The sequence below is a fragment of the Artemia franciscana genome, chromosome 3 (assembly GCF_032884065.1).
Source record: "Artemia franciscana chromosome 3, ASM3288406v1, whole genome shotgun sequence".
Taxonomy (NCBI): Eukaryota; Metazoa; Arthropoda; class Branchiopoda; order Anostraca; family Artemiidae; genus Artemia; species Artemia franciscana.
Genome location: NC_088865.1, coordinates 13,922,557 through 13,945,621, shown reverse-complemented (window position 1 = coordinate 13,945,621; position 23,065 = coordinate 13,922,557). Strand labels below are relative to the sequence as shown.

The window sequence follows — 23,065 nt, the reverse complement described above, 5'->3', positions numbered from 1 at the left end:
TTCTTGGTCTGCGTAATACTGATTTTTCTTTCTGCCTTTGGAGATAATTAGCTTATTCTCATTGGGATAAACTACTATGCAGGTATATTTTAATTAAATATTTAATATATAGAGTTGGTTAGGTTAGATATTTAATATAATGCCCTCCAAGTGGCCTGTTTTCCATAATTCTCTGTTGTAGTTTCCATAATTTTTTACTAGAGTATTAAATTTTCATAAATTTTGGTACATTTCATTATGTTTAACCTAACTTCACTTCCTGGGTGTGGTCGTTATAGCACGTAAGCATCGAGTGTTCTTCCCGAAAGCCCATCCCCTGCCCCCTTGTAATAAATTCATGAATACGTGCCTGGTTTAACTATCAGTAAATATTCCAAAAAGTTATTAGGTTTCAAATCATATTACCACTGGTTTAATCGAAAATTTGAAAAGATCGTTGAATAGTTTCCTTGATGGTAACATAGTTCCTCTTGTAATTAAAACCAGCGACTAAATCTTGAATAGATTTATTAGCCGCAAAACTGATAAGAAAATCCCTTGATATAAGATTACAATATAGTTGGCTAAATAAAACGTGAAGTTAAACAACAAGACGGGAAAACTGAAGATTAAGTTGTATATCTTCATTTGTGGTTTTGTGTGACCTAAAGGTGCATTTTTTTTCCTGCTGTTACATTTGCAAATCTTATGAATTGAGTATAAGATTAAGGTGTGTATACTGGGTATATTCGAATTTTACTTTCTAGAGGTGAAAGAACAAAAAAAAGTTAAAAATAATAAAGATGAATGTTCAAAATATGTTTGTTCGTTAATCAAAGCTATAATATTGAAGATAGAAAGAAGAAAACAACCTATACGAGTTTTAGATAAGAAAAGATTGCCAAAGTTAGGGGACTTGTAGACTCTGTGGTTTGTTTTTTGACTGTGTTTAGCCTTTTTTGCATCTTATTTTAATACTGGCACCAAATCAGGTCAAAATCGTGTGTGATTTGCCAGGTTTCATAGCAATATGTAAGTTAGGCATTCAAAATATGAAACAGAACCAGAAGAGAAATTACAATTGTGATTAGAAGTCCCATATTAAATCAAGAATGGAAAAGTCTGAATATTCTACAGAGACAAAATTGAGTACAAATCCCTTCCACCAATAAGACAGGCACGTGTACTTATCTATTCATAGATAACTTCGAAGACCACACTGCCTTTCCATCACGAAAATATCACAGTTCAAAACAGGGGTGAAACTTTTTAATGACAGTGAAACAAACATAAAATATCAACTGAATATTTCGGACACTTATACAGTGTCCATCATCAGTAGTAAAACTAAAAGACATAAAAAAAAATTATACCCAATAAACTCATCACATATAGTTTATTGCTCTTATTTTTTTCAATGCAACAGCGGAAGCAAATCTCTTTGACCTTTTCGGTTCTTTACTGCTGATGATGGACACTGTATATGTGTTCAAAATATTCAGTTAATATTTATATTTGTTTCACTGTCGATTAAACGGTTTCATCCCTATTTTGAACTGTTATATTTACTTATCTATTCATATTTATCGTAGGCCTTACTTACCTTACCTGTAACTCACCTAACCTAAATTTGCCTTGCATACATTGCACATGAATTTATGCCGGGGAGGCGCTGCTTGTCGATGATTAAACTGAAAGTAAGGAGCGACATTAAAAATTAAAACGAACAGAAATTACTTCGTATATGAAAGGGGCTGCTTCCTCATCAACGCCCCGCTCTTTACGCTAAAGTTTGACTCTTTCTCTCAACTCTTCTTTTTAAAACAGTAAAAAACTTTAACATAAAGAGCGGGGCGTTGATGAGGAAGCAGCCCCTTTCATATACGAAGTAATTTCTGTTCGTTTTAAGTTTTAATGTCGCTCCTTACTTTCAGTTGAAAAAACTTGTATTTTTTTTTATTTAATTTCTGAACGTTTTTGAATCAATGCATGTTTTGATTTTGGCTCTCCGCAGAGGAATAATTAAACCGAAATTTGCATATTTTTTTTTTTTTTGCTAAATGGCTTTCTCATAATTTTGAGAAAAAAGAGCGGGGGAGGAAGCCTAGTTGCCCTCCAATTTTTTGGTTAATTAAAAAGGCAACTAGAACTTTTAATTTTTTACGAATCTTTTTATTAGTAAAAGATATACGTAACTTATAAATTGGCTTACGTAAAGAACTTTTTATACTCATGTTTTTATTACATATATGAGAGGGTTCGCCCCCTCGTCAGTACCTCTCTCTTTACACTAAATCTTAAATTTTGTCCCAATTCATTAAGAATGACCCCTGAATCACAAAAGCCGTAGAATAAATAGTTGACATTACTAAAAACACTTTAGTGTAAAGAGCGAGGTATTAGGAGGAGGTGAGCCCCTCAATACATTGAAATTTATTTTTGAAATTCACATTTAGAAACTGTTTTGGAGTTATGACAGTTGAATAGAATCAGACTCGAAAATAAAATTTGGGTTTCCAATCACTAGTAAAAATTTAGTCATTTTAACATCAGCTGCACCAAGAATATCAACAGAAAAAAAGAATTAATAGAAGGCAAAGAGGTGGCTACTGGAACTTCAAAATACCTCTCTTTGCCCTATTTTTGGCAGTAAGTCTATTCCTGTTGATTTCATTAGCCTATATCAGCAACTTTTCAATATTGTAGTGCTATCTTGAGAGACAAACCAAGAAATTAAGAAATTTAGTAAGTAAAGACTAAACAATAGAAAACCAAGCTACAAAAAAACGGGGGAGTTTCTACAGCACAAGCATTTAATTTTTGTTACTCACTCAGCACGATGTCATTATTTGGGGAAAGAGTCACTGGCTCTTTATGTTGATGAAAGAGGTGAAGTTCACAAAAAGGATATTCTAGTGAAAAACTAATTAAATTATAAGTGACAGGTCCTTCAGATCATTATCAATAGTTGTAAGAATGTGTTTACACTAAGAATACATTTTGGTTTCTAAAGGGTGACAACTGTTTTCTTACTGCAAAAACAATAATTTTTAATTACAAAGTATTATGGTAAAAGGTCCATATAGAAGGGATTGGATGGGTGCTACAATTTTCGTCATAATTACTCATATTTAGGAAAATTTCATTTTAGTTCTCAAAGTATACACACTTAAAAGTTCCCTAATTATCGAATCATTGCCACACAAAATTTTAACTACAGTACAGAAAGCGAGAGATTAGGGGGAGGGGAGAATTCCCGTAATAATTGAAATACCCTAAATATGATATCAAAATGAACAATTGAAAATATATAAAGAAGAAATTCTTTCAAATGAAAGTAAATGAATAACGTTAAAGCTTAAACCTAACAGGATTAAGCCCCAAATATTCATTCACTCCTTACCCACAATTTAACTTCCCCCCAAGCAAGAACAAATACTTTATTACGAACAAGAAGAATATGACTAAAAAGCTTTTTTTCACAATAACTGAAGAATGGGAAGCGCTCTTCATTTCAATTCAATTCAATTCATTTAATGCTTCTAAATGACAAGATTAAAATTCGAAACCAGCATAAATCTTTTGCGTACTAGCATGCCATCCCTGGTTTACTTAAACAAAACATTAATTGGGTTATGTCCTTAAAACAAAACATGGATTGGGTTATGTCCTTAAGGCAACAAAAAGGTAACAAAAGATGAAAACAAGACACTTATCTAAGAAATAACCATCATAGAAAAATTATTATAAACGGTTATATTCAACTGAACTAACATTGGATTCATTCCTCATTTTCTTGTTTCCCTCCTTTTTAGCTCAGCCCTATTCAGCCCAACCATATCCAATTCAACCACAAGCCGAAACAGCTCAACTCAAGCGTATTCAACTTATCCCAACCTAATTCTAAGGCATTTAACTCAACCGTATTCAGCCCAGCCCCATTTATATCAATCCTATGTTATTCTACCGTCAGATTTACCCAATTTTGTTCAAACCTCTTTTGACTCAAACCTTTCTAATTCAACCCCGAGGTAAAGCAACCAACTCAACTCTATAGAATTAAAGCTAATCAACTCAACCTCCGCATCCCAAACTGAATTCGGGTGCAATTCAACTTCTATTTAAAACAATCTTGATTAACTCAACAGTATAAACGAACAAGATATTTTCTGTTACAAGGAAAAAAAGTTTGACTGAAATGATATCATCTTCGTTCATTAGGGGTGCAAATTATTCTGTGAGCGTTTCGTATTTCAAGCTATTCTAAGGGACTTAGATATATAAATTCCATTTTGATCAGACACAGTGTGTTTTGCGAAGTATTTTCAGACATGTCCCTCTTGACAAATCAGTTTTCGATGGATATTTTATCATCAAATATGGGTTGACAAAAATCTCAAATTTAATGGAGCATTAATGTGAGTTGAATGAGTTTGATACTCACGAGGTTGAGATTAAGGGCATTAGCTGTACAGGAAACAACAAAGAAAGATAAAACTCAAAAAAAAAACCATCAAACGAGACTGCGGCCAATAGAGAGAAAAGAGCTGAAGACTAAAACAACGCGGATATTTCGGCTGTATGTAAACTAGCATCCTCAACACAAGAAAAAAAGAAAAACACTAAACTAAAAACAAAAAAAGCACCACCAATAATAATAAATACAGTTGTCGCTACTGATCCACATAGGGAAAAGAAGCTATTAGAGTTATTTCAATGAGAACATCAAAGTTGTACAGGATAGAGTTGAATGAAATTGAATTGTTTTGAGTTAAGTTGGAATTGCACAGGATAGAATTGAATTAGAATCTTGCAGAATGGGGGCTGAGCTAAATCGGTCAGTTAAAAAGGGTTGAGCTGGGCAGGATTCATTTAAACGGGGCTGAATTGCAAGGTCATCTGTTATAGCATAATATCACATGCAGACATCCTTAACATTTCAAAACAGCCTTTCCATATTTTTTTTCCAGATTGAGCCTAGTCTGAAACGTCGATTTGGCGTCCTCTACTCCAGCAATGGCTCTGGAGGACCTTTATCGTTATTGTGCTCCTCCCTTATAAATATTCCTGTAAATGGGAAAACCAATTATTGATAATATCAAATCTCATGTACATATGAGGGCAAATGCATTTTTCAAAGAACAACAACCCAAAGAGTTTTACAACAGTTACAACATTCAAAAGTTAAACGCATCTTCCCCTAAGTCTATCGAGGATAGTTAGAAACGGCCCTTTTGGGATCTCACTTGGTAACAGTTTGATTTCTCTTCTTAATCTTTGTTGGACTTCCACCTCATATTGTTTATATTCTTCCTCCACTCCAATATCAATGTATAACTGTTTGACAATGGCTTGGCATTCTTTGCTCTTAATGCCATAGTTTTCCTGGAAAGAAACAAATTCACTGTTTTCCTGAAAGTTTTCAGAAAGGAAACTTTGAATTTATTTTCCTTTGAAAACAAATTCAGTTTCCTTGAAACTAATCCAGAGGATTTAAAAAAAAAGACTAAAACAAACAGATGTCTGCCTTTGAACTGAAACTATAGCCGAGGGAATTAATCAACTGATTCTGGAAGGTCTAGGACAACAGTATGCCATGACTACAAGCAGAAATTTCTGTTGTTTTTATAAGCGATATTTAATGAGGTCTTCTAACACTCAAAAATTGCGTGGTAATACCTTAAAGACTAGCCATTTAGGCTAGATTTAGGGTTTTTTGCCTGAATAAATTTTTTGAATATTGAAATGATAATTTAAAGAATGCTATTTTGTCTTTGCTCTATAAAATAGTTGCAAGTAGACAGCAAAGTTGGTAGACAGCCGGATGTCGTCAATAAAGAACAAAGTATCAAATCCACATCTTACTTTTGTATTAAAAACTGGTTTAATGAATTACTGTATAGTTAGCTTTCAGTTAAACCTACTTCACAGATTGAAAGTCAGAGAGCGAAATGTCTAGTTACTCAAGGTCACTCACGTTAAAGGTCACTCTCACGTTAATCAAAGGATAAACAGCAATACTTAAACATTTAAGTAACATTCAATGTAGTTTAAGTCATACTAAAACACAAAAACAATAAAATATTGTAATGCCCTGAAGAGTACCTCCCCAAATATAAAAATATTCATTAACTTTGAGCAATTTAGCTGACTGTTCTCCAAAAGTAGTCAGCAGATTATGTTGCCTCTTATGAGCCATAGCAAATGATGAAAATAAAACACTATCTTCTCATGACTGTTTTTGCAGACCAGGAAGCCTCGACACAAAGTACGATGCAAAGATAAATACAACACAAAGAGAATTGGGCGTAATTGACAATGAGCGATGTGTAGAAGGTTAGGTTACATTATGTTATGATTTAGTAGCGTTGCATATCGAGTATCAACAAGAGTCGAGATGGTTATCCATAATGCTGAGTTTCGATAAATACATATGGAATAGTGATGTGTATCGATTACAAAGTACCAAATACGTCTATCCCTACATTCAATATGCTTATTGCAATCAAGTCCTATAATTTTTAGTATTCAATAGCCAATTGCAATCTGTAGTCCAGTAAAAATACGGTTTAGAGATCCGGCATTTCGAATCAGGAATGTTTTTGCCACAAAGTGAACAAAAAAAGCTGCTTAAAAAAATACACAAAATTATCGAAAATCGCCTATGGAGAAATACCCCTTTTTTCAGGGAAAAGGGGAGAGATCTAAAACCTGAATTTCTACGATTTTTTCTTGATTGAGAGGTCGTCTCCTGTTAATTCAAGTACGAGGTGACCAAAAATGACATCACAGTTGATGAATCTTATCATTTCGTACCCCCTTTCAACCCAAGCGAGGTCAGAGGGGGAGGTGAAAGCCCCCTTTTCGCTATTGGGCTAATTTTGGTTTTAACGGTGCTTAATTGTAATTTCACGCCCGTGAACCAGAGGTGCCATTTGGGGGGGGGCAGGGGTGGGCAGATGCCCACACCAGATTTTCCAGGGGGCCCAAGCTTCGACCAAAAAGGGTCCTTTGCCGGCCATAATAATAACACTATTTGCTATTAACCATTGTAAACTTTGAAAGCAGGTTAGATACATAATCTAATTCTAAAGTTCTGTCAAATGCCCGTTTCCTAGATGATAATATTAATATTATAAATTCTGAATATTTGCAGTAATTCCTCTAAGTTGATAGACTAAAATAGTTCAGTTCCTGGCCTATCATTTCTTGATGGAATCATTCCTTGTTATCTTTCAATTACACTACATAGAAGCAATTACGCGAGTGACGAAATCGCTGTCTCAGCAACTCCATGCCGTCGCCGTCGACTTGATTATTTCTTGATCGCGCACCCTGATTCAGGTCACAAGAAGCAAACTCACCGACCTGCGTTCAGATGCTTCATTTGTATCGCTTTTCAAGAAGGCTAAAGAGTTTGCAACAGAACTCGAAAATGAAGTACCTGCTGTGAATGGACCCGCGACTAGACCCTCCTCTGTTGGTCAGAAAGGACGACCTTGAAGAATTCAAAAGATCACCAAGCATCGGAAACAATTTGTGACAAATTTGACGCTAGGAAAGAATTTCATCGAATCTGGAAATTGGACTACTACTTTGGCGGATGAAATGAAGCAAATATACTTCAAAACTTTTGACCGTCTACTAGCCGAATTTGACAGAAGGTTCACAGATAGCTTGCCAGTGCTGAGTACGCTCAAAGCCTTGGATCCAAGCTCAACTAAGTTTATGGACACAGAGCCGCTCAAGTTTTTCTCTTCTCTTTACGGCGAGCTGGATATCGACAGCATTCTTCTCGAATCTCAAGATGGTATTGCCAAGCGTTTCTTGCTCAATGAGGAGAAAAAGCCGGAAAACTTCCTAGACATTGTCGACCATCTTCAGGCATTACCAGTGGCTTACTCAGAAGTAATTAAAGTACTTCGTATTGCTGCCACACTTCCTGAGACAACAGCGAGCAATGAGCGTTTGTTTTCTAGCCTAGAAATAGTGAAAAACTACCTGCGGTCTACAACAGGAGATGATCGTCTCAGTCACCTCCTTTTGATATTTGCAGAGAAGGATTTATTAAAAAAATTGGACTACAACCAGCTTGTTGACGATTTTGCAAAGATGAAACCTTGGCGGTTCCCCTTGTTACCTTGAATTTCTGCTGAAGGGACACTGAGATTTTTGTTACAACCTTCAGCATAACAATGAAGGTTACTTTCTCCGACATATTGTTTACTTAAATAAGAAAGTTTCTCGCTGAGGAATGCCAGCCTGTAGTCTGGTTGAATTTTCCACTTTCAGTTTAATCACTTAACCTCGTTGATTGTATTCTTCGTCGTTATAATTAATCTTAGAGGTCAGTGTGGCTGAGTTCCACATTTGGTTACAGTACATTTCCAAGCAACACACGGGTGCTGAAAATGCATTTTTACTTAGAATATTCGATCAATGTGCTGGCTAAACCCGGATTTTTATTACGCGACACAAAGTGAATCGGGGGGGGGGGGGGCAGATGGAGTTCATGCCCACCCCAAGATTTGGCCCAAATGGCACCTCTGCCGTGAACTCAAAAATGAACTAATATTGAACCTTGCTATTATTCTCAATCTGACTTTAGAGGTAGGGTAGGGGGCAATTTTATTACAACTATATTTTTTTGCTAAAAGTTTCTTCTTTTTTCAGGATTAAAGAGAGCAAAATCGAACAGAAGATTTTCTTCAAATTCTGGTTAAGGTCTGTCTTGACTCTCCCACTCTTGTTTTCACCTCCTCCAGTGCGCTGTGCTTAGGAGTGCGATTAGGATGCGCCTGAGGTGTGATGAGAACATCAGAAGGTTGTCATTTTAAATTTCGTCCTTGGATTTGAGAAATTTGGTTATTATTGCAAAAAAGCTTGAAAGTAAAAACCAAATAAAAAAAAGCAAATAGAAACACTTCAATCACAGCTTCGTTTTCGCTTATTATGACTTTGAAAGAATCACAACTTCATTTTGATTAAAAAGCTATTGAACAAAAGAAAAAATTTGGCTTAATCACATTGGTTATTGAGGTTGAAGCACCTTGTTCAATGGTACTGACTATAATCAAGAGCACAGAAAAGTTCACTCTTTTTTGCAAGGGCATCGAAGGGTATCACAGTCACCTTTACAGCTGCAAGTGACTCAGCTCGAGAAGGCTTTCAGGAGCAGGTGGTATATCAGTCATAATAGCGTGTATAACCACTCGACGACAGTTTCTAGCCCCAGTCTTCAGGTACTAGAGATGTCACTGAGCGCAGCCGTTCCATCATTTGAATATAAATGCGGTGGTAGTGGTAGTTTGCAATAGCAGGTGGTAAGCGTTCAGGATGGACAAAACTAGCAGCACTGGCTACTTTTAATATGAACAGACGTTTTCGGAGTTCAAGTAAGAATTCATCGTATCTAGCTCCGTGAAAGTGTAAAAGAGCCTTGTCACCTGCCACAATCAGTTCTTCCTTGTCAGCAGTAAAACAATTGACTGGCTTAAAAAACCTGGCATCAGCTGAGGTGTTCAGTACTGAATCTTTTCTTATACCGTCCAATCATGAAATATTGTCACATCCTGACAAGGTGTGAACAAATAACAGTCACTTTGTAACATCTGACGTTAGCTTCATCTTCAAGTATCAGATGCCAAAAATATTTGCAGAGTCAGCAGGAGTAAGGAGCGACCCGGCTCAATAGCAACTGCAACTCTAACAAACGGAATTTTGATAACAATAATTACATCAAGAGAATCGTATTTTAATGCTGAGTTTAAATATAAAATTTTCATCAAATTTAGTCTTAACTGTCAAAAGTTACGAGCCTGAGAAAATTTGGCTTATTTTAGAAAATAGGGGAAAAAACGCCTAAAGTCATAGAATCTTAACAAAAACCACACCATCAGATTCAACGTATCAGAGAACCCTACTGTTGAAGTTTCAATCTCATATCTACAAAAATGTGGAATTTTGTATTTTTTGCCAGAAGACAGATCACGGATTTGTGATAATTTTTTTTTCCAGGGGTGATTGTAATGACCCAGTGGTCCTAGAATGTCGCTAGAGGGCTCATTTTAACGACAAATTAAAAGTTCTAGTGCCCTTTTTAAGTGGCCAAAAACTGGAGGGCACCAAGGCCCCCTCCCACGCTCATTTTTCCCAAATTCACCAGATCAAAATTTTTAGATAGCCATTTCGTTCAGCATAGTTGAAAAACCTAATAACTATGTCTTCAGGGATGACTTAATCCCCCAAAGTCCCCGGGGGAGGGGTTGCAAGTTACAAAATTTTACCATTGTTTACATATGGTAATGAAAATTGGGAATTGTACAGATATTTTAAGGGGACTTTTTCGCGTGGGGGGGCATTCGGGGGGAGGGGGTTACGTGGGAGGATTTTTATATTGAGGAGTTTATCATGAGGGAAGAGAACTTCCATGAAGGGGGCGCAGAATTTTCTAGCACTATTTAAAAAGAAAACAATGAAAAAATACATAAAAAAAGTTTTTATATATAAGGGCTTTTGTCGCCTCCTCAATACCTCGCTCTTTACACTAAAGTATTTTTAGTAATTTCAACTATTTATTCTACGGCCTTTGTCATTCAGGGGTCATTCTTTAATAATTGGGACAAAATCCAAGCTTTAGTGTAAAGAGCAAGGTATTGACGAGGGGGAGAACCCCCTCATGCACGTAATAAAAATATACAAATATAGAATTTGTTACGTAAGTTAATTCGTAAGTTACGTATATTTATTACTAATAAAAACGTTCGTAAAAAATTAAAAGTTCTAGTTGCATTTTTAAGTAACCAAAAACTGGACGGCAACTAGGCCTCCTGCCCCCTTTTTTTGTTATCAAAATCTTCCGATCAAAACTATGAGAAAGCCATTTAGCCAAAAAAAACAATAATCTGCAATTTTTGCTTTAATTATCCATGTGCGGTGAGCCAAAATCAAAACATACATTAATTCAAAAACGTTCAGAAATTAAATAAAAAAAAATTCAACTGAAAGTAAGGAGCGACATTAAAACTTAAAACGAACAGAAATTATTCCATATATGAAAGGGGCTGTCCCCTCCTCAACGTCCCGCTCTTTACGCTAAAGTTTTTTATTGTTTTAGAAAGTAGTACTGTAAGAAAGAGTCAAACTTAAGCGTAAAGAGCGGGACGTTGAGGAGGGGACAGCCCCTTTTGTATACGGAATAATTTCTGTTCGTTTTAAGTTTTGATGTCGCTCCTTACTTTCAGTTGAAAAATCTAGTTTTCTTATTTAATCTGGAAAAAAGAGGTGCTTGCTCGGGTTTTGCATAGTGTTTCAGCAAGACCAACAAGTCAGTATCATTTCCAATTAAGCATATCTCCCTCTTTTCGGCCGAAGCAAGTGCAGTTTTTGTTCTTAAAACGTTTGCATTAAGTTTGGCTTCTGGTACTGGATACCCGGCTTCCGCAGGTTTTAAATGGACTCTTTGATATTTCGAATCAACGCATAAATTTGTATTACGATGGCTATGGCTGTGATTTTTATATGTTTAGCGCCTTATATATTATTATGACAAGAACTGCCACTGATATGCATGACCGTGTAAGGCATTTAATGATAAAATCGTTTATCGTTCTTTTTTAACAGGTTTTTGTAATTTCGACTTATTGTCTGAGTTGGAGAGAAAATCTTCTTTCTTCTGAGCAAGTCTCGTGGCAAAAGTAAAACTGATTTTAAGGCACTGTTTTTCTTTCTTTTTTTCTGCATCCGTTGGGAGTGATCTTTGATGGTTAGCCCACTTGCTGAGCTGTCAAAAACAACGTCAGCTAATGTGACATGCTTCTGTACAAAAGCTATGAAAGAAGAAGCTACCTTACCGTACGTGGCAAAAGAGCCTCATCTTACCAAATGGAGTAGCCAACCACCATTAACGACTTTTTTGTAACATTTTTGTTGGCATTAGTACAGTTTTGTGCTGCTAATATATACCAGCTGAAAGTGCAGTCTTAAAGTTGAGATAGTGGTCACTGTGTGATGGATATCGGGTTCAGAATGAAAGACAAGAATCATCAGTTTAAATTTGATTTCAAGGGGATGAAAATTCAGTAAAATCCTCTTCAGATTAAATCATACATCAAATGGGACTTTGATGTACCCTTCTGACCTCGCTTAGGGTAGAAATGGAGTATTAGATAAGTAAAGTTTTGTATTATAATGTTATTTCAGGTCTCCGAGGACTTGCATTAACAGAAAACGACTTTTAAATCTCAAAAATATTGCAAAAACTAAGATTCGAGATTTTCACCTCTTTTCCCCTTCTTTTCTCTGAAAAAAGGGGTAGTTCTGAACGGTCAATCTCGAACGATTCTGGATATGTATAAGAATTAATAGGAACAAACCATTTGGTGTTCATTTGTGTGCCAATACTGAAAAAATTAATATTTAAATTGTTCATCCTCCTTCGACCGCGCATTCCTTCGACATTTTCAGCCTCCCCAGACGTAGAAAAAACGGATTTTCAATCCAGAAAATATTTCAAAAATTAAAATTCGGGATCCCACCCCGTTCCTCCTCTTTTCCCTGACAAAAGGGATATTTCGGCACGGGTGATTTCAGCCAATTCTGGATATGCTATTAATAAAATTTTTCTGAATATTTTGTTGCCAAAAACATTTATTTTGCTCAAATGCCGAGATTTGACCCTCTCATTCTGTAGGTTTACTGGACTGCTACTAAAGCGAGTTCAAAAAGCTCAATAAGCTGTAATTTGTTCTTTTACAGATAGAGAATCCTTGGTATTTATTTTAACAACTTGTTAAAATAAGCTAACAATTTTTTTTAGTTAGTTTCAAAGGTCCTTCGGGTTTGCAAGATGTTATTTTTTTCTCTAAAAAAAAAATTTAATTCCTCAAAAAAATGTAACATTTTTTTCAAAAAAAAAAAAACATGTTTATACCGCGATCGATTAAAAACAACAATTACGCTTATTCAATAAACTATTGCAATTAATTGCAATAGGCTCTAATGAACACGTGATATATTTGATTTGTATAGAATATTGATCCTTACCATTATCAAGTATAAATTCATACCGAAACTAATCGTCTATTGAGCATCAGTTTTATCTAGTATTTATTTTATAGGGCCCTATCTGGTTTTTTTTTTTAAGAACAACTACTTCTTGGCACAGAAAAATTGGGATTTTGTTTTGTGGTTAAGCCTAGATTTAGTACCTCCAATTTTCATTAAGTTCCCGCACTGCAATGCTAGTGTCCGGATTTTGGTAATTGAGCCACGTGTTTTATTTCCACTTGATGGCGCTAGCGAATTGGCCTCTACCAGGAATTAATGGAAACTAATGCCTGCGCCACGGTGAAATTTGTCGATAAAATAAAACTGAGGCACGATTGAAGTGCCAGCTATTTTCGTCATTCTTAATTTCTTGAGTTGGACATTGTTCAATTTTTAAGCTTAAAATTTTGATTTGCCAATTAGAGTCAAGAGCTACGGCATAATTTCTAACTTAAGATAGTATTTTTCTATCTATTCGAGCAATCTGGAAAATCATAACAAGACGCCTTATTAGTAGGGAATAGCTGAGAAGAAATTACCGTTGGTACAAACTTTTCAAACCAATTCCTTGTCACTCAATTCCTTGTGTCTACTAAATATAAATTCCCTTGGGATTTAGTGATTTCATAACTACAGAGACTTGGACTAAGAGATTTAATTAACTTAGAGGATTCAATTCTTCGTGTACAACAGTGACATCTATTATGGTCCAAAACGCTGCGGCATCGGCTAAGACAGGTGACGTGCAGTGTATTAAATGCGATATATTGTCTCATTTTAGCTGTGGAAAAACTAAGTACTCAAATGACCTGAAGAAGACCTTTGTGTGCGTAATTGGTGAGCAAAAAGATTCTCCAGTAGACTGTGTTCTGACTAAATTGAAATCGAAAAATAACAGTCCAAAACAGCCAAACAACGAGAAGAACCATGACCAGTTTAAAGCGAATACTTTTTTTCCCGAGTGAAAACGTGTTGACAAAATCATCAGTTGCTCGAGGTAGCACCAAGACATATGGCTGTTGTAGAAAATATAACGGTGGAAAGAAAAGACTATTCAAGTTCTGACCCGAGTTGTCTCATATGTGATGAAATGACAAAGGACACCCCCACCGTTTGATTTTCATCAATGCTTACACCGCAAGCATGCGGCCTGCCTTGCAACTGATGCGGGCATATTTCTTGCTCTGCAGAAGGCCTCGGGACGATTCTTTCTTTTTACCTGTGAAAAGTGCTTAAGCCAGGGCAATAAGACCAGCTCAAAATGTCCCAGTACTGATGTTTCTGTTCAATGCAGTAGTTTTATTACCAGTCAAGTCACTCAGACTGAACTAGAGTATGCTCATTCCCTTCATTCAAATGAAGAGACTTATACAACTGATCATACCCCCGAGCGACGTGTTTGCAGATTTCATATAAGTGGAGGCTGCAGTAAGGTGGAGATTTACACATTTATTCATGTTTGCGGGGATTTTTTTAAAGGCAGCTGCCATGGTGAGTGTTGTCTTCTGCCGCATACATCTCTATGTAAAAAGTTTGCTCATGGCTTTCGTTTCATGGATTGTTGTCCTAATGTGCATCTTACTTTCCGCACAGAGCGAAAGCCACGTTCCAAGAATGAATTGCGAAGTCCGAAAAAACGGGGAGCAAAAAAATGCACCTCTCTTGACATAGGGCTCCCAAAGACAGCCATATGCAGTCCCTTTTATGAGCTTGAATCTCATGCCGCTGTCTTGAATTAGCCAATGCACATCTTTCTTCCATCATACCAGTCCTCCTTCTACAAACCCTGGAGAAACTGGCAAGAACCAACATTAGCCAGCCTTCCGTCAATTCATCTGGTCCAGACAACCATCGGGGTTGGAATTTTAAAGAATTCAAAGATTCAACCACCGTTCAAATCATGCTTTCCGAGTTTCCCAGCTTGGAACCGATTCAGTGTGCTGCCAAGCAAATCCAAGACCGCAGTGTAAAGCCCTTAATTCATCCCTATTCATTTCTAAAGTACTAGTGTCAATTGGCGGGTCACTTATGAACAAAACGGAAGAGGTCGAACTATACTGGAAAAATGAACTGATTGATATTGCTTGTATTTGTGAATCGTGGTCCACTTCTGAAGAGTATGGTACATTTGATGGATACGATACCTATTCCTAACAAAGAATGACATCCTATGACATTACAGTGGTGTTGGTATTATTTGTCGACAATCTATAAAAAAAAATAGAGTTCTCAATTTCAGCTGTATACCAAATAAACGCAGTTTTCAAGTCTCAAGCCTATGGTGTAGGCCTAAGAAGCTACCTAAGCAAGTGGCATCACTGGTGACCCGTGTTTTTTGCTATACACCCCGTGGCTCTTATCGTAAAGGCCTTGTGAATTACTTACTGAATTGCATTGACAATGTACTATTGTATCCTAAGGCTGGTATCATGATGTCTGGGGATTTTAGTGACTTGGATCCCAAATGGAAAACCAATTCACTGTCACTTAAGCAGATTGTTAATGTGCCAACAAGAGGTAACTGCATATTAGATCTCATCTTTACCAGCTTTCCAGAGTATTACAATACACAGTTACATTACCCTCATTAGGTATGAGTGACCACCTGTGTGCTACTTGGGTACCTAATCATTTTATCCCAAATAGACAAAAAAATAAAATGGTGTACAGGCCCTACACACCTGAGCTGGCAAATCTCTGCAGGAAATTGCTCAAAAATCGTGACTGGCGTGATATCTTCTCATTGTCTGATATAGACAAAATGACACGTTTATTTTGTATGGAACTTTCGAAAAATACTCTGAAACTCTCCCCCCTAAAAAAAATGTGAAATCTTATGAAAAACCATGGATTACTCAACATATTAAGGATATGATAAAATTGAAGAATGAATTGCATTTAACTGGACCCGAGGAAGATTTCAAAAGATTAAGAAATGTAATTGTGTATAAAATAAGATGTTCACGTAAGCAATATGGGTCAAGAATAATAAGCAAAATATATCAATCAGACACAAGGAAGTTCCATCATACAGTTCAGAATATTATCGGTGAAAAAGTGACGTAAGTTGAAGTTAGATATAATGATGGTAAACCTCTACTGCCTAATGAGATTAATGAATTTTCGCTTTGCAAAAACCATCCGCTACTAACAATCTTACCATTTAATGACTAAGTTTAAAATATCCCTATCCTAGAGGTTAGCTCAGTTGCTAAGAAGTTGAAGGCACCTAATCCTCTTAAATCTAGTTATCCAAGTGAGATACCGATTAAGTGAGATAACGGCAATTTTTAACCAATGTTTTATTGATGGTGTTTTCCCTAGTATTTTTAAACAGGTGTATGATGCCCCAATCCCCAAATGTAAGGCCCCTTAGAATATTATTAATATGAGGCTGAATTAAAAAATAACAGCTCTTTCAAAAGTGTTTGAAAGTTATTTTTTTGATTGTTTATTTTAGGACATAAAAGATAACACAAATTCCCAACAATTTAGATTTCACAGCGGTATCTACGTTTTTTCAGAATCTGAAAGCTATGCTTTTTATAATTATGTCGTATTTCATTATATTTGTGATGCTATATATTTTATATATTTGTGCAGCTATATGTTTATATTCATAAATAAGCAGGGCAACGCTGTACTGTATTTTTCAATACTTTCTATAGGAGTTTCAGAGCAAATACCTAACTATTTTCAGTTCTGCTAAGCCTGGGCTGGGGTACATTTGCTCAAATTGTATCTAGTTCAATTTAATTTAGTTCAATTTCTTGAGTTGTTTCTTTTAATTCACTGTTTTTCCACTGCATCTTAAATAGCACTTTGAAACTTTCTATATACATTTAAGGGTATTATGACCTTGAAGTATAAGGGTTAGATGACATTTGATGCCAAATTTATGCATATATGTATTTGTAAAATCAAAATAACAGTCTTATTAAGCTTTTTACAAAACTTACTTTCCACGGACAGTACCATTTTAAAAGTCACCAGCATAAGATAATTATATTAAAAGCAACACGAACGGGCATGATTACAACCAATTAACATTCTCAGTTGATAAAATACATTATTAAATACCTTAATAAACAAACTCGAATTACAATTTAATGTCTGAATATGATTTAACCTACCAATAACCGCTCCTACGATTCCACTGCTCTCAAAAATGTATGTAGATATTAGATATACAATGTATCATACTACACTGCATCACACATTAATGAGGTGCTAGTGACATATTAATGAGCAACACAAAATGTTCTGGTGGGAATATCAAAGGAAAAATGGTGCAAAACTCAAATATAAACTTCAATAATTCCAGCACTCTTTCATATGCAAGTTTAGTAGATACTTTGCGATATTGTGGCACAGGTTAACGAGCCAACAAATACCCCACAAATATGTCTTATTGGAAATTTTCTAAGGAGTGGTTGCACAAAACTTATATATAAACTCCAATAACCCAATTGCTCAAAAACTTTAAACACGCCTTAAAAAGGTTTTCAAAACTCCTAGCACCCCATTGAACAAAGGCCCTAAATGCCTTCAATAAGGCTTAAAGAGAACTTGGAGGTAATAAATATTCTCATTAGAAATCTTCATCCCTTCCCTCTCCTGGGAAACCCTTTTTGTAAAAGATTACCTTAAGGACTCTAATTTGTTCTGGAGTTCCATTTTCTAGGGCAGTAGCTAAAAGCCAAGTACATTTTCCATCTTCAATATCTGTTCCATATTTTCCAGTTATGGATTCACTCCCAAAACAGTCAATATAATCGTCTTGGGCTTGAAAGTAGACGCCTGTTTCAATTAAAATATTCTTAACAGCATCAACAAATTTGGAGTCACCAAGCCCGGCCTATAGAAATGAGCAGTTAGAACAGTTAAATAACAACGAGCCACAGTAAACAAACGTGAGGCTAAAGTGAGGCAAAGTGTCACTGTGGCTAAAGTAATGATGTGTCCTTCTTTCTTGAACCTACACTCCCCTCCCAAAACGAAGCTTCAACTGAATCGTGTATGTAGAATTCAGCCTAATTTGGATGCAAATGATTAACATTAAAATTACCCTGTCACGTTTGCCAGGGATAGAATGATCCTGTAGTCGTCGTTACTTCAGGAACTTAACTTATCATTCTTGCTGTTTACTTTTGTCTAAAGTTTTTCACATCCTCTCTTAGAAATTATGCCAATTCTCAGTCCTGGAAACCCCTACATCCTCCAAGATGTTCAGATACCCTCCAAACCAAAATTCTGGCCAAATTCAGACAAATATTAACCAAAATTTAAGCCATGAAGAAAATAATTGATAGGATTCCAAGTGTCATGGTAATTGGTTTGCTGTTTGCTTGAAACCCTGTAAAGGATGAACTATATGGAACTGAGCAGCAGGGTCACTGAAATGTGACATCATATCCCAGTGGCGCAACTTTTCTAAGTATATGCGTGCTATATTGTCTTGCCAAAAGAAACGTCTGGTACATCACCTGTATATGGTACCATAGCTCCCAATTCTATAGAAAAATCCCATAGTTACTGTATTATGGTAACTGTCTATTAACAAGACATTATCAACAAGAACTTCACTGAGGAGGTGGCTATTTTGAATTCAGTATATTTTTAATAACAATCTTGCTTTATTAGGATTTGACATTTCACGTATCTACAGTAAAATTATGATGTTTGTATGTTCACAAAATTTATTCTGACACCCTTATTCCTTGTTTTTCAATTCTGTTTTAAAATAAATTGGTCAATTTGGTCAATTATTGGCGCCCTTGTCACATGATCTTCCCCTAACATTTGCTCTAGATTCGCCCCTGAGAGGCATCTGTTTCAGCTGATAGAAAGGCTTTAGTGAAAGTCAAATCCTTATTTGGTATCACACTTGTTTGGGTCACCCAATTTGCATACGGTGAATTTTAAATTATATTTATCTTTTTATCATGAGGTTTCCTGCATGAAGATATTTATTTAATAAACAAAATGAATTTTCACTTTGCAGTTGTTCAGATTTAGGTAGGAAAAAACATACGGGTTTGTATTTTCAGTTGTTGTGCTTAAATCCACGTTGGACTTCTTAAAAATTTATATGAATATTCCAAGTTTAAAGATTGATTTTCAAGCGGAAAATAAATTCTTGTTTTCGGATGACAGTGTCCTTTTAAGAATAATGTACTGTAATAAATAATATTGCACATAAATTGCTAAATGAAAATACACTTAAGTTAAAATTGCTTTCTCATTATTGACTAAAGTATTTGGAGACACTAATAAGGAAAAATTTTAGTCCCTTTTTCCATTACATTTTTGCAACTTCTACATATTTTCTATCTGAAAACAAATTTTATTTAAAGCTCTGAGTTTTATTTGTCATAACGTCGGCAGAAACTTTGAAAAGAAATAATGAAACATAGATTGACAGTTTTCATTCCTGAAAGTCTCAGCGATATGGCATCAATTATGAAAAAGGAAACATTTAACTTGTATTTTTTTTTCAGTAAAGCGCAAGTGACGTTTTGTTTTTTACAAAGGGGCTTTAGAACTACTCTTGTTTGTGGTAGTTTCTTTTTGTTTTGTGTTTGATTTGATTATTTATTGCAATTTCTGTTCATTTTGGGTTTAACTTGTTTACTCATAATGATTTATGTTCGTTTTATACTTGAACTAATTGACTTTATTTCAGCTAGTGTTTGGTTTAGTTTAGCTCTCTAATATTATTTGTAAAAGATTTCTTTGTGAAAATTTTTTTATAAATTAATTTCTGTATGAATTATATTTGTGAAGCTTTTTTAAATTTTCATTCTTAATCTTTCAAGAATCAAGATAAAGAAATCAAGATTTTGGCTTGCTATTTGTGTATTAGACAGAATTTTGCAATAATGATAGTTTGTAATGCAGTTCTGTGGATGGTGGGCTCTGACCATCATCTTTTTACAATCCTCAGTAAAGACACATTTTAATCAACCATTCCTCTTGATATATCCTGAGTGTTTCAGCTTAATTTCTTTAGGCGTTCCTGCAATATCAAAGATGGATATTCAATGTTGAATGTACATTATGTCTTTTTGGTCAGTTCAACATCCCCCTTACCATGCCCTCAAAGTGTTAACTTAATACTTTAAGCCGTTCCTGAGATATTGCTGATACGTCCTGTTGCGACCTGCATACCCATAGTGTGATTTGATTTAGTTCAGTATATCCCTCAACATCCCCTGGAAGTTTTTTGTCAATACCAGTTGTACTTTTTGGAAATCCAGCATATCCAAATAAAACATGATGTCAACATAACACATCCTTTATAGGAAGATTGCACAATGGGAAAATTGCATAATTTAAAGCCCTTGCCCCCAAACGGAGCAAAGGGGAAAAAATGGAGGCAACTGCATCTGCTGTTCTTCCATTAGTTGCCTCATGCCAAATGCAGTAAACTAGAAGTGGAGCTGACTCGTGGGAATTTTTTTTTGAAGGTAAAAATGTCTCCTTAAAGCAAACCAGAAAGGATACAAAATAAGATTCCTTTACTGATTAAACCATTGTTAAAATTAGAACTGTTTGCATTCCAATGGTAAATACTACTTTTTCCTGCCCGTGACGTCCCTCCATACCTTTATCAAGCTCTAATTGTGCCTTTCTGGCCATTTAACAGTGGGCCTCGCATTTGTTTATCTGATTCTGTTATGATCCTTCAGCATTTTTGATTTTATAAAGATCACATACTTTGAAGACAGTAGATTTAGGCATTTTGCTACAAATCTTCACTATTCTAAGAATCTTACCGTCAGTTCTAAGGCTGACCCTTTCCTCCGGTAATTTTTTACATGAACACTCCCACACCTTTCTAATTGTAATCTCTCCAGATACGTATCGCATATTTGGGGTGTGGTAACACCTTTATTGAGCAACTCATGGTCTTTGCGATTCTATGTGCGAAATGAGTAGATCCCAATCAACAGTCTTAACTATGATATTTCCTGCCTGCTTTTCTTTTGGTTAAAAAAAGATGCCGGGAGTCAATATTTCATTGACCAGTACTTTAAGGATCTTGGAGTATGTAAATCCAAAAGTAGCTAAAAATGTTTTAAGGCAAATAGCAGCCTTGTTTTGAGATTTATCAATCTGTGGCGTATATTCAAGGGATGCTCTTTGTTTTTGTCAGACAACTTGAATTTTCTTTTTCGGTATGGGCCTCTTGTCTTGACAAATTACTTCGTGTAGGTTGTTCTGGCTGCATAGGCTAGAGATCTAGAATTATCGTATGCCATGGATCTTTGAACCACGGTCAAATCTGTCAGTCATTTTTTTCCGTTTCTGAATTTCACATCCCACCTGAATAAACTGCTATTTTTCTTTGCTTTTTGGATTTTGATTCTTCTTGTCTCGATTGCTCTTCTTTGTGTTTCTATAGCTGAAAAAACACTGAGGGTGCTGAGGGTGGGCAATTTGATCATGGACCCTTACTTGATGTTTTTCGTTACTACTTTCAGGCATGTTCACTTCACTTCCTAAAAAATGCGCTATCAGGTAGATAAAACAAAGTATTCCTAGATTTAGATTTTGTAGGCATCTGTTGACAAGCTCCAGAATTTCCCCTTTCGGATAAAGCTTTCCTGCGTAATTGTTCTATAAATGTTTACTTGACACATAGTTTTATCCGCAGATTATGATGAGAGTGAAGTTTGTTTGTCAAAATGTGTTATGTACTAACTTCGACAACCGAAATAACAACTGTTCAAAAGGTTTTATTTACCAATTTCCATGGCTACGAAAGAGTCGTGCACGTAACGATTGTGGGTCTGCAAAACTGGTCGAAATCTGGTCTCAACATGTTTTGACTGGATTATAAAATTGGGAATATCTTGAGAACGAATATGCATTCTGACTAAATAAGCCGATCGGGCGTGCCTGATTTTAGTAGAATCGATATATAACTCATTTTGACCATTTGCCACATAACACCTTTCGTATTTCAATAGCTGCACGGGTTACTCTCTCCCTAAAATAGTTAAGTTACGTAGCTTCCAAGGCAGTAATACATTAGATATATACTTAAATCGATAGGCCAATCGAATAAAAAAACAGTTTCTTTTAATGTATTTGTCAATCATATTATCGTTACCAAAATAATGAACAAGAAAGAAGTCCTAAAACATAATTATTATATATCTGATTATTTCTTTTCATCTCTAAAACCAAAGATATATTGCTATATACTTACCATATGCATGGCCAAAACAACAGGGATATATATTGTAAAGTAAGAAGTTTTATATTGAGCGATGACAGACACTTGCTCTCTTGTAACTTTTGAAAAATCTATTTTGTCATTTGTTGTGTAGGAGTGCATATCAATCACTTGACCAAGGTTTGTTTTATGTAAAACCTAAAACAGAAAATATTTATAAGACCTACTGAATATTGATACCTCAAACCGCTCTGAATTAAAGTAAATTAATATGGGTTTGAAGCAAAAACTTCACACCATTTGCTAGGTCTGCAGCATTTTCGTTACTATTTCATAAGCTGGCAATTTCTTTGAAACACGGTGAATTACCGTTTTATGAGGACACAAAAAAAGTGAACTGTTACACGGTAATTTTTGAAGAAATCCTTCTAATAACTACACACAAAAATCCTTTATAGATATCCTCAGTGTTTTCAAATGCCGTCGTATCGTATGCTTTGGCAACCTGAGATTTGAAGCCTAACTCTAAAAACTCGGTATGTTCCATCTTAATAGATTCTCAAGATGTAGCCTTGTCTCGAGTAAAAAATAATATTTCGTTTTTCCTTTTGTGAGCTCTTTTTTATTTTTCCAACTGTTCAAGAATTAAAGTGACAATACTGCAGGAGAATCGCACTTGCCTCTTGACTGCTACCTTATATCTGACTTTTATATGCAAGTTTAATTTAACATAAATCGAATGTAAGTAATTTGTGGAATATTATACTATGTCATGTCACACTTGCATTCTAAATCCTCCATTATGCTTAATATTGAAGCCTAAATTCAAAAACTTGGCAAGTTCTTTCTTACAAG

At 35.5% G+C, this 23,065-nt stretch overlaps 2 protein-coding genes and 1 long non-coding RNA gene across 5 annotated transcripts in view; 1 reads left to right on the top strand and 2 right to left on the bottom strand.

Moving 5' to 3' along the window:
• The window catches only part of LOC136024909 (farnesyl pyrophosphate synthase-like), a 30,176-nt gene extending 29,662 nt beyond the window's left edge, over window positions 1-514 (bottom strand). The window contains exon 1 of the mRNA XM_065700472.1: window positions 406-514. Coding sequence (XP_065556544.1) covers window positions 406-462 — 57 coding nt within the window. The 5' untranslated portion in view covers window positions 463-514. The remainder of the gene's footprint in view (window positions 1-405) is intronic.
• LOC136024910 (uncharacterized) lies at window positions 43-9,768 on the top strand. Its single transcript, XR_010616955.1, has 2 exons — window positions 43-82; window positions 8,653-9,768. It is a non-coding gene; the product is annotated as an uncharacterized LOC136024910 (long non-coding RNA).
• Window positions 3,498-23,065, bottom strand: part of LOC136024908 (uncharacterized) — a 55,434-nt gene continuing 35,866 nt past the window's right edge. For all 3 annotated transcript variants that reach the window (XM_065700471.1, XM_065700469.1, XM_065700470.1), the window contains exons 5-7: window positions 22,244-22,408; window positions 17,672-17,884; window positions 3,498-5,364 (exon numbers count right to left, since the gene is read on the bottom strand). In XM_065700471.1, coding sequence (XP_065556543.1) covers window positions 5,164-5,364; window positions 17,672-17,884; window positions 22,244-22,408 — 579 coding nt within the window. In that variant the 3' untranslated portion in view covers window positions 3,498-5,163. The remainder of the gene's footprint in view (window positions 5,365-17,671; window positions 17,885-22,243; window positions 22,409-23,065) is intronic.